This window comes from Salvelinus sp. IW2-2015, linkage group LG14 (genome assembly GCF_002910315.2).
Source record: "Salvelinus sp. IW2-2015 linkage group LG14, ASM291031v2, whole genome shotgun sequence".
In the NCBI taxonomy this organism is placed as follows: Eukaryota; Metazoa; Chordata; class Actinopteri; order Salmoniformes; family Salmonidae; genus Salvelinus; species Salvelinus sp. IW2-2015.
This window is the reverse complement of record NC_036854.1, coordinates 3727286-3739557: the sequence shown is the minus strand read 5'-3', so window position 1 is coordinate 3739557 and position 12272 is coordinate 3727286. Positions and strand designations below refer to the sequence as shown.

Here is a 12272-nt window from a genome sequence, read left to right as displayed (position 1 = left end):
TCCATGGCAGCCCTCTGGGACCAGGAAGCATAGTGCTTTACACTCCATGCAGCTCTCTGGGACCAGGAAGCATAGTGCTTTATACTCCATGCAGGCCCTCTGGACCCCAGGAAGCATAGTGCTTTACCCTCCATGCAGCTCTCTGGGACCAGGAAGCATAGTGCTTTACTATCCCATGCAGCCCTCTGGGACCAGGAAGCATAGTGCTTTATCCTCCATGCAGCTCTCTGGGACCAGGAAGCATAGTGCTTTACCCTCCATGCAGCGCTCTGGGACCAGGAAGCATAATGCTTTACCCTCCATGCAGCTCTCTGGGACCAGGAAGGATAATGCTTCCAGTATAAAGCCTGTTCTAATGAATAACAACTCAACAGCAAGAGGGTTACAACTGTGTACCCACAATGCACATAGCCCAGGGGAAAGAGAGAATCTCAAGGATAATCCTTACACTGATCTATTAGACTGTGTGGATCATGTATGTGGAAGAGGATGGATGTCTTGTTGATCTTGTTGCTGAATAAAGTATGTATTCGACATTCTGAGATATACTAACCCGCAAACTTGTCTGTGTCGGCCTCGTCCATGGACCAGAAACAGTGATCATAAGCAAAGACCTGAGGGGGGAAAATGACAGCCAGTTGAGGAACACAGAAATCCTTACATTCACAAAAGTGATTAAAGATAGTGATTTTGTAACCTCACAATACTGTCCTGGTTAAGGGCTCACCTTAGGCTGATTCCTGAACAGGACAACAGAGAGGAAAGGGAAAGACTTAGTTAAAACAGCTTTACTCCAAACAAAGTGGGCTGACTAATAATACCAGTGTGCATTCATGTACAAGGGAAAACATTAAGCTATTAATAATGTATTTACTAACAAAGTCCGTGAAGTCAAAAGGTGATATGAAAAGGGTGTATATAAAAAAATAAAACATACTTTTTATATCATCAGAAGCTTAAAATCAAGCTGTCAAGGCAACAAGTTGTCAAGGGAAGGGTGAGAGGAAGGGAGGGGGGTGAGAGAGAGGGAGTGAGAGATGAATTGGGAATGTTCTAAAGGATTAGGGGGGAAGCCAACGTGATCGTTTGTTTATATTCTTCTCCAATAAAACATTTTTTAAAGAAAGAGGGGTCTCAAAAGACCATAGGGGGTTGTACCACCTTTAGCTGCAATGACTCCCAACCAAACACTTCCTGTAGTTGTTGATCAGTCTCTCACGTCACTGTGGAGGAATTTTGGTCCACTCATCCATGCAGAACTGCTTTAACTCAGTGACTTTTGAGGGTTTTCAAGCATGAACTGCTCGTTTCAAGTCCCGTCACAACATCTCAATTGGGATTAGGTCTGGACTTTTGACTAGGCCATTCCAAAACTTCAAATGTATGGCTTTTTTAGCCATTTTCATGTAGACTTGATTGTGTGTTTTGGATCATTGTCTTGCTGCATGACCCAGCTGCTCTTCAGCTCACAGACGGACGGCCTGACATTCTACTGTAGAATTCTCCTGATACAGAGCAGGATTCATGGTTCCTTCTATTAAGGCAAGTCGTCCAGGTCCTGAAGCAGCGAAACATCCCCAAACCATCACACTACCACAGCCATGCTGGACCGTTGGTATGAGGTTCTTACTGTGGAATGCAGTGTTTGGTTTTCACCAGACAAAATGGGACCCGTGTCATCCAAAAAGTTGACTCTAATTTGCCGGCAAAAAACACCTGGATGATCGTCAAGACTCGCAGAACATTCTTCCAGGAGTCTTGACGATCATCCAGGTGCTTTTTGGCGGCAAATTAGAGTCAACTTTTTGGATGACACGGGTCCCATTATGTCTGGTGAAAACCAAACACTGCATTTATGACTCGTTGCAACTCAACCACKGAGTAGCTTGGCTGACGCTAAAGAAGATCCTCCTACAGGGTCAGGTTCTCCGGTTGGCTGGGATCCCTCCACTAGCTGTTTACCAGCCTTGTGATCTCCTAAACTACACTGAACAAAGAATATAAAAACGCAACATATAAAAGTGTTGGTCCCATGTTTCAGGAGCAGAAATAAAAGATTCCAGAAATGTTCCATACGCACAGAATATTTTTTTTAAATTGTTTACATCCCTGTTAGTTATAATTTCTCCTTTGCCAAGATAATCCATCCACCTGACAGGTGTGGCATATCAAGAAGCTGATTAAACAGCCTGATCATTACACAGGTGCACCTTGTGCTGGGAACATATCAAGAAGCTGATTAAACAGCCTGATCATTACACAGGTGCACCTTGTGCTGGAACATATCAAGAAGCTGATTAAACAGCCTGATCATTACACAGGTGCACCTTGTGCTGGGAACATATCAAGAAGCTGATTAAACAGCCTGATCATAACACAGGTGCACATTTTCTCTACCATAAGCTGCCTCCAACATCGATTTAGAGAATTTGGCAGTAAGTCCAACTGGCCTCTCAACTGCAGACCAAGTGTAACAACGCCAGCCCAGGACTCCACATCGGCTTATTCACACTGAAGGATTGTCTGAGACCAGCCACTCGGATAGCTGATGAAACTGGGGTTTACACAATCGAAAATTTCTGCACAAACTGTCAGAAACAGTCTCAGGGAAGCTCATCTGCAGCCTCATCGTGCTCACCAGGGTCTTGACCTGACTGCAGTTTGGCGTCGTAACCGACTTCAGTGGGCAAATTCTACCTCAATGCGCACTGGCATGCTGGAGAAGTGGCTCTTCAGGATTAATCCGATTTCAGCTGTCCGAGGAGATGGCAGTGTATGGCGTCGTGTGGGAGAGCGGTTTGCTGATATCAAAGTATGGGCAAGGCATAAGCTACGAACACAACTGCATTTTATTGATGCAATTTTAATGCACAGAGAGATACCGTGACGAGATCCTGAGGCCCATTGTTGTGTCATTCATCTGCCGCCATCACCTCATGTTTCAGCATGATAATGCACGGCCCCATGTCGCAATGATCTGTAGACAATTCCTGCAAGCTGAACATGTCCCAGTTCTTCCATGGCCTGCATACTCAGACATGTCACCGTCTGAACATGTTTGGGATGCCCTGGATCGACAACATGTTCCAGTTCCCGCCAATATTCAGCAACTTTGCARAGCCTTTGACTAAAAAGTGGGACAACATTCCACAATCAACAGCCTGATCAACTCTATYCGAAGGAGATGAGTCTCGCTGCATGAGGCAAATGGTGGGTCACACTAGATACTGACTGGTTTTCTGATCCACGCCCCTCTACCGTTTTATRAAGGTTTCTGTGACCAACAGATSCATATCTGTATTCCTCAGTCATGTGATATCCATAGATTAGGMCCTAATTWATTTATTTCAATTGACCGACTTCCTTATATAAACTGTAACTCGGTAAAATRTTTGAAATTGTTGCATGTTGCGTTTATATTTTTCTTCAGTGTAATATAAAAARGAATAATGTTATAAGAGCCATGTAGAATACTTCAAAAGACACATATTCATTAAAAGGCCCAGAGCTCGCTGAGSCAGCCTGATGCTCTGCTAAAATGGTCCCTTAATAACCAAAATGGAATCTGGGAAGTGATTCTGTCTGAAGCCCACAGAAGCCTGTAAAACCTGTTCATATATAGCCTAGGGGATAGACAGAAGGACAGCACTGCAGCYTGTCAGGGCAGAAATCACAATCAAAAGACAAAATGTCCTACTGTTTGTTGTAGACCATAGAAAAAAAAGGGCCCATATTATGCGTCAGAAAACKTAACCTATAGTCTAACAAACCCCCAACTAACCAGGACAGGTATTTGTTTGTTGATGAGGTGAAAACCTCACCTGGGCAAGTAGCCAACCCTGAGCGCATCCATCCCACCTGCAACACTGACTGACTGAACACAGAATTTAAAACAGAATAGACACAGCCTTAGTAACGAGAGACAGGCCAGAGCAGAGCAGGGCGGAAGGTTAAGGGAGGGTAGCGGTGTGGAGAGCGTTAGGAAGGTTAAGGGAGGGGTTTTGGAGCTAAACGGTGCGTTGCCAGACCGGTTTGACTCTCTGTGACTGAGTCTACATACACAGCAGACCAGGAAGCTGTAGGGCTGTAATGGAGCTGATGACTGATGGTTCATGGAATAGAAGACATATACTATAGGTAGTTCCAGCTAATGGGCCAGAGAGGAGACAATGGTCAGTAGGGAAGTTTCAGTTTCTTTTTTTTCTCTTTCTATTCTGCAATCAACACCATGTCCATTGAGCATTGGAGCAATAAGGTCTATGCATGTGTGATCCTCAGTGTGAGAACATCGGAGGGGATGTGACTTGGTGAACACACAGTGTATACAAAGTGATACAGTACGTAGCATGAACAATGACTTATGATACAAATAACGGCTGGTGGCAGCCAACAACACAACACAAAAGTCACATATTTCGAATACCATTCCTGCACTTGAACCATCTGAATAAAAAACGAAAAATGTACGCTATTTTGTTGCTTTTCAAAAAGCAAATCAATAACAAGGTCTAACTGGGATCTGATTCCTCATCTGTTTCTAAATGTGTCAAACCATGAAGAAAAGTCAAGCATATGAAAAGGGGGCCCAATCAAATTCCTAAGCTAGTAGTCCATGATAAATCTTGACCTGAAACTGACCCCCCCCACCCAGTTACTACAATATAATTCAAAAGGAAGTATTTGTTGAACACTGAACAGTAGGCAGACACATGGATGGCACATGGGACGGGAGGCCTAATGCTGCAGGGATACATGATGGTCAGAATGAAGGTGTGTGTATTCCTACCGGGGGTCTCCCTTGCTGAGGTTCTGACTAGCAGGGTTCAACACTGTCTGGTTCCCCTCCATCTCCACCACACAGTTGGTCTTCAGGTCCTTTTCTGGTGGGACAAGGAGACACACAACACATACATGTTGTTATACAACAGGAACAACAACAACAGGTCTTATTTCTGCGTCTGGCTACGATGTGTCCAGGAACAGCTGATGATTCGAGGGAGCCACATACGTTTAACCTCTCAGATACTGTATCACCATAGCAACACATACATTTAACCTCCCAGCTAGTGTATCACCATAGCAACACATACATTTAACCTCCCAGCTAGTGTATCACCATAGCAACACATACATTTAACCTCCCAGCTAATGTATCAACACAGCAACACATACATTGCATGGCCAAAAGTATGTGGACATCTGCTCATTGAACATCTTATTGCAAAAATCATGGGAATTAATATGGAGTGTGTCCCCCCTTTGCTGCTATAACAGTCTCCACTCTTCTGGGAAGGCTTTCCACTAGATGTTGGAACATTGCTGCGGGGARTTGCTTCCATTCAGCCACAAGAGCATTAGTTAGGTCGGGCACTGATGTTGGGTGATTAGGCCTGGCTCGCAGTCGGCATTCCAATTCAGCCCAAAGGTGTTCGATGGAGGTGAGGTCAGGGTTCTGTGCAGGCCAGTCGAGTTCTTCCACACTGATCTCAACAAACTATTTCTGTAGGGACCTCGCTTTGTGCAAGGGGGCATTGTCATGCTGAAACAGGAAAGGGCCTTCCCCAAACTGTTGCCACAAAGTTGGAAGCACAGAATCGTCTAGAATGTCATTGTATGCTGTAGCGTTAAGATTTCCCTTCACTGGAACTAAGGGGCCTAGCCACCTCCACCAAACTTTACAGTTGGCACTATGCATTGGGGCATGTAGTGTTCTCCTGGCATCCGCCAAACCCAGATTTGTCCGTCAGGACTGCCAGATGGTGAAGCGTGCTTCATCACTCCAGAGAATGCGTTTCCGCTGATCCAGAGTCCAATGGCGGTGAGCTTTACACCACTCCAGCCGACGCTTGGCATTGTGCACGGTGATCTTAGGCTTGTGTGGGGCTGCCATGGAAACCCATTTCATGAAGCACCCGACAAATAGTTATTGTGCTGACCTTGCTTCCAGAGGCAGTTTGGAACTCGGTAGTGAGTGTTGCAACAAAGGACATACGATTTTTATGCACTACAGCACTCGGCAGTCCCGTTCTGTGAGCTTGTGTGGCCAACCACAAGCCATAAGACTGCTGAACAATTCATCAAAATGGCCACTGGACTATTTACATTGACCCCCCCATTTGTTTTGTACACTGCTGCTACTTGCTGTCTATTATCTATGCAGTCACTTCACCACTACCTACATGTACAAATGACCTCGACTAACCTGTACCCCCGCACACTGACTCAGTACCGGTAACCCCCTGTATAGAACCTCGTTATTTTTTTGTTACACTTTTTACTTTTGTTTATTTGGTTAAAATGTTTCTTAACTCTTTCTTGAACTGCATTTTTGGTTATTAAGGGCTTGTATAAGTAAGCAGTTCACAGTAAGGTCTACACTTGTTGTATTCGGCACATGTGTGACTAATAAAGTTTGATTTGATATAAATTGAACCAGAATGATACATTTATAGATTTTTTTTAATGCATTGTTGTCTCTTTAGTCAACCTGCCCTTCATTCACACAATATTCCATGACTCTAACCTGCCGGCTCCACGGATATAACTGCTGAGACTGCAGGTTTAGGTTCCACCCCCGCATCATTCACTCACACACCAAAAATAAACTGCATGGATGGAAAGACCTACTCATGAAATGACTGTCAAGATTTGTATTATGAGTGTACCTCTTCTGTTCATTGGTCGGACMCGAACTGCGACCTTCACATTGGAGTTACTCAAGCTGTCATCCATGGTGCCTGGCTGAGGGTTTTCTGTGGCTGGACTGAATGGTGAATGAGATTCATTAATAATGTATAACGTTACTGTACATGCATGAATCGTGCTACCTCATCTTGCCAAATGTACACATTCTGAATGATTTATCTCTAATCACAGGTTATTAATCAAACGAAGAMATAGGAAGCCTGCTGTAGCCAGCACAATGTCAAAACACTCTTGGTTGCATCGAAGCGCTCACACACACACACACGTGTCCTGTTCAGCTCAAGGACAAAAGTAAAGTAAAAAAAAAACTGGAAAAGCTCAAACGATTTTAGCTTACAGAGAAAACTGTCAACTCACCGTGCGACTAGTTCTTATTTTCCCCCTTACTCGAGCGTCCAAATTCAGGCAGCGTTCTCTTCAAGTCCACCTTCCTTCCTTCCTTCCCTAGCTTGCGTGCCAGCGGGATAAAAACAAACAAACAATATATGGTGATATCGGTGGACAAATTTAGCCAACAACAACTAAACAGTTTAGGTAGTAAGTTGTCTTGAGTTATAGCTATTATAAAACATTCCCAAAAACACAATTGTCCAAACTTACCGGGAACAACAACAGATCATTGCGAGAACGAATAGTTTTCCACCTGTTGCATTTCCTGATGCCGCCCGTATAGATCCCTGAAGTCATCGTCCTAAACCTATCCTGAAGCCTTAACCGGATTTAGTTGCGATACACAGATTTGCGCAAGGGAATGTTGTTTATGGATAAACTGTTGGAGAGTATGCTGATTTATTGTAGATCTGTATTTAGAAAAAAAATATTTTTCTGAAAATATACATATAATGTATTTTATAGTAAAAATGTGTGGAAAGGATTAGAATTATTGATGTCAGATGCAGTTTCAAAGGGCCATTTTAATTGAGACACGGTCCAACATTTTACATTATTTTATTATGGACAGGGAACTTCTCGGAATAAAAAAAAGAAGCGCTGTGTTTTTACGTTATTTTACGACCGTTTACAAGGGTGGACGGCAGGAGTCGTYCAAGCTTGATTACCAAGTTGAAAGTTCTCCATATTTTCCCAGTTAATAACACGTTTCATATTGTAAATTCACAGCGTCAACGTAACTGCAGATATGGGYAAGCAAAAGAAAAAGAGTAAGTCTGTGGAACTATCCTCTACTTTTCTGAAATGGTTATCTTTCTGCTTGGTTAGCTAGGAGCTGAGYTTAGTCGTTGGCTGGCTAGCTAACTTAGCTAGCTAAATTACACATCATGCTAACTTGRCCTCCAGATAGCTAGGCGAAACTGATTTTCTCTACGAACAACTAACCAACTCTGTCTTTTATGTAGGCTAAATTGACTAATTAAAAGTGACTTGGCTTGAGTGTCTGTGAAGCTTGCTCGGTAGTTATTAGGCGACCAAACACTGTACCGAGGTAAAACTAATGTTATATTGGATATTTGGTTTTCTCTCGTCATGACCGTCATTTATTTATTTTATATGATATGACTTTWCTCGAAATAAAAACTGTCGGTGGGAACGTGGTTACTGTCCCGACTTACTTTTGGAGCTCACTGTATATCATCTTTATAGTCAGGGCATGTTTGGTTGTATATCGTTGAGTTTAGTCGGCTATTACTGGTAGTTAATTAAGCTAATGTTGCCTGACTACTTTGCCAGGTGATCTGAGCCGTGCAGAGTTAATGATGATGACCATTGCTGATGTCATCAATCAGCTGGTCGAGGCGCATGAAGAGGGAAAAGACATCAACCTCAACAAGTAAGAACCTAACCTACAGCTTTTCCATGGACTGCCACCTACCTGCCACCCAGCAGGTAGCCTAGTGGTTAGAGGGGGGAGGCAGAGTGTTGGGCCAGTAACCAAAAGGTTGCTAGATCGAATCCCCGAGCTGACGAGGGAAACATCTGTCGTTCTGCCCCTGAACAAGGCCGTTAACCCACTGTTCCTAGGCCATCATTGTAAATAAGAATTTGTTCTTAACTGACTTGTCTAGTTAAATTTAAAGGTTAAATAAAAAAGTTAAAGCCCTTGGGGAAGTGGATTGTGACCCACCAAGTAAACAAAACATTATTTCTTGCCAGAAACCTGTCATGTTCTCAAACGTACCTGTCTGCAACCATCATTTGGGAAACGTGCTGTGTGGAATGATAATCTAAGCCAATGGGACGAAATAGGGATGAACCTACCAGAAACTTTTTTCAGTTCAGTTTGCTATGGTTTACTACGCAGTGCACGAATGAATACACCCCTGAATGGACTAACCTCTCTAACACTCTTTTACATGTTGTCATCAGGGTGAAGACGAAGTGCTCTGCAAAATATGGTCTTTCAGCTCAGCCCAGGCTAGTAGACATCATAGCTGCTGTTCCACCCCACTACCGCCGTGCCCTGGTGCCCAAACTCAAGGCCAAGCCTATCCGCACTGCCAGCGGGGTACGTACGTGTGTGTTTGAGTGTCTGTCTGTCGGCTTCCTTCTATGGACAAGCAATAAAAATGACCATTTCATTTCTGACAAGACACGTGTGCTTGTTTCTCTTTGTTCAGATTGCAGTAGTTGCTGTGATGTGCAAACCCCATCGCTGCCCTCACATCAGCTTCACTGGAAACATCTGTGTGTGAGTGCATAGTAACAGATCATCTGTGTGTGAGTGCATAGTAACAGATCATCTGTGTGTGAGTGACTGCATAGTAACAGATCATCTGTGTGTGACTGCATAGTAACAGATCATCTGTGTGTGAGTGCATAGTAACAGATCATCTGTGTGTGAGTGACTGATAGTAACAGATCATCTGTGTGTGACTGCATAGTAACAGATCATCTGTGTGTGAGTGACTGCATAGTAACAGATCATCTGTGTGTGAGTGCTGCATAGTAAAGATCATCTGTGTGTGAGTGACTGCATAGTAACAGATCATCTGTGTGTGAGTGACTGCATAGTAACAGATCATCTGTGTGTGAGTGACTGCATAGTAACATATCATCTGTCTGTGAGTGACTGCATAGTAACAGATCATCTTGTGTGTGACTGCATAGTAACAGATCATCTGTCTGTGTGTGACTGCATAGTAACAGATCATCTGTTGTGTGTGACTGCATAGTAACAGATCATCTGTGTGTGTGTGACTGCATAGTAACAGATCATCTGTGTGTGTGTGACTGCATAGTACAGATCATCTGTGTGTGTGTGACTGCTAGTAACAGATTCATCGTGTGTGTGTGACTGGTGCCATAGTCAACAGATCGTGTGTGTGACCTGCCATAGTAACAGATCATCTGTGTGTGAGTGACTGCATAGTAACAGATCATCTGTGTGTGAGTGATTGCATAGTAACAGATCATCTGTGAGTGARTGCATAGTAACAGATCAGACAGTAAAACTAGAATTCTGACCATAATGTTGTATTGACTATAAAGAGGAACGGTTATGTTTCAGATACTGTCCAGGTGGTCCAGACTCGGACTTTGAATACTCCACCCAGTCTTACACTGGCTATGAGGTAAATCAACACTATTCCCGTAGTCCAGAACCTCCAACATCTCTCTCTSTGTGTGTGTGTTGTCTAAAAGTCTCGTATTCTTTCTCTCTGTCAGCCGACGTCTATGAGAGCCATCAGAGCACSTTATGATCCCTACCTGCAGACCAGGCATCGAGTGGAACAGGTCAGTGACACACAGTGCAGTAACCCTACTATCAGTATTACCTATGATAATAAAATAAGACATGATGATTTTTATTTATTTTATTTTATTTCACCTTTATTTAACCAGGTAGGCAAATTGAGAACACGTTCTCATTTACAATTGCGACCTGGCCAAGATAAAGCAAAGCAGTTCGACACATACAACAACACATAGTTACACATGGAGTAAAACAAACATACAGTCAATAATACAGTGAAAAATAAGTCTATATACAATGTGAGCAAGTGAGGTGAGATAAGGGAGGTGAAGGCAAACAAAATATATATATAAATAAATAAAAATATAAAAAAGGCCATGGTGGCGAAGTAAATACAATATAGCAAGTAWAAAAAAAAATGATGATAATAATAGTAATAATTCACATTAGAAATGCGGGGAACTCACGTCATTCACCACTGCACTACATGTGTAGCTAAGTAACCAACTTTTGTCTCTGCCCTCTTGTTCTGAGAGGAGGCCTATACTACAACAGTGAACATGTGTTTTCCCGTCCAGTTGAAGCAGCTGGGCCACAGTGTGGACAAGGTGGAGTTTATAGTGATGGGAGGAACCTTCATGGCCCTGGCTGAGGAGTACAGAGACTACTTCATCAGGAACCTCCACGACGCCCTGTCTGCCTAGTTCAGGACCACACCTCTAACAACGTTAGCTGAGGCCGTCAGGTAATACTCCCCCTCCCTCCCAACCACTGTCAGAAACACCTCTAACAACGTAAGCTGAGCCGTCAGGTAATACTGCCCCCCCCCCCCCCCCACCCCCCCCCCCCCCCCCCCCCCCCCCCCCCCCAACCACTGTCAAGAACAACCTCTAACAACGTAGCTGAGGCCGTCAGGTAAATACTGCCCCCCCCCCCCCCCCCCCCCCCCCCAACCCTGTCAGGAACCACCTCTAACAACGTAGCTGAGGCCGTCAGGTAATACTGCCCCCCCCCCCAACCACTGTCAGGACACACCTCTAACAACGTAGCTGAGGCCGTCAGGTAATACTGCCCCCCCCCCCCCCCCCCCCCCAACCCTGTCAGGACACACCTCTAACAACGTAGCTGAGGCCGTCAGGTAATACTGCCCCCCCCCCCCCAGAACCCCTGTCAGACACACCTCTAAAACGTAGCTGAGGCCGTCAGGTAATACTGCCCCCCCTCCCCAAAACCTGTCGGACACACCTCTAACAACGTAGGTGAGGCCGTCAGGTAAATACTGCCCCCCCCCCCCCCCCGAACCCCTGTCAGACACACCTCTAACAACGGTAGCTGAGGCCGTCAGGTAATACTGGCCCCCCACCCCGAAACGCCTGGTCGGACACGCCTCAACAACGTAACGGTTGAGGCCGTCAGGTAATACTGCCCCCCAAACCCCTGTCGGGACACGCCTCGTAACCCCTGTCGGACACACTCGGAACCTTAACAAGCTAGCAGAGGCTGTCGGGTAAGTATGCCCCCCCGAACCCTGTCGGGACACCCTCGTAAACCCTGTCGGGACACCGCTCGTAACCCCTGTCGGGACACACCTCCAACCCTAACAAGCGAGCCAGAGGCTGTCGGGTAATACACCCCCCGAACCCCTGCGGCACGCCCTCTAACAAAACGTACGGTAGGCCGTCAGGTAATACTGCCCCCCAAACCCCTGTCGGACACGCCTCGTAACCCCATGTCGGGCACACACCTCGAACCCTTAACAACTAGCAAGAGATGTCCGGGGTAATAACTGCCCCCCGAACCCTGTCGGGACACGCCTCGTAAACCCCTGTCGGGACCGCCTCGTAAACCTGTCGGGACACACTCGAACCCCTAACAGCGAGCAGAGGCTGTCACGGTACTACTAAAGCTCTCTCTTTTG

General features: G+C 45.0%; 1 protein-coding gene and 1 pseudogene across 3 annotated transcripts in view; one reads left to right on the top strand and one right to left on the bottom strand.

The window, feature by feature from the left end:
- Positions 1-7373, bottom strand: part of LOC111972886 (kinesin-like protein KIF13B) — an 86943-nt pseudogene extending 79570 nt beyond the window's left edge.
- A 340-nt stretch (positions 7374-7713) lies between these two features.
- elp3 (elongator acetyltransferase complex subunit 3) overlaps positions 7714-12272 on the top strand; it is a 35822-nt gene continuing 31263 nt past the window's right edge. Inside the window, exons 1-8 of one of the 3 annotated variants that reach the window (XM_070446462.1) lie at positions 7714-7865; positions 8392-8491; positions 9028-9166; positions 9279-9349; positions 10169-10232; positions 10327-10395; positions 10933-11051; positions 11381-11416. In XM_070446462.1, coding sequence (XP_070302563.1) covers positions 7844-7865; positions 8392-8491; positions 9028-9166; positions 9279-9349; positions 10169-10232; positions 10327-10395; positions 10933-11051; positions 11381-11416 — 620 coding nt within the window. In that variant the 5' untranslated portion in view covers positions 7714-7843. The remainder of the gene's footprint in view (positions 7866-8391; positions 8492-9027; positions 9167-9278; positions 9350-10168; positions 10233-10326; positions 10396-10932; positions 11052-11380; positions 11417-12272) is intronic. The other 2 variants (XM_070446463.1, XM_070446461.1) reach the window with 2 other exon arrangements.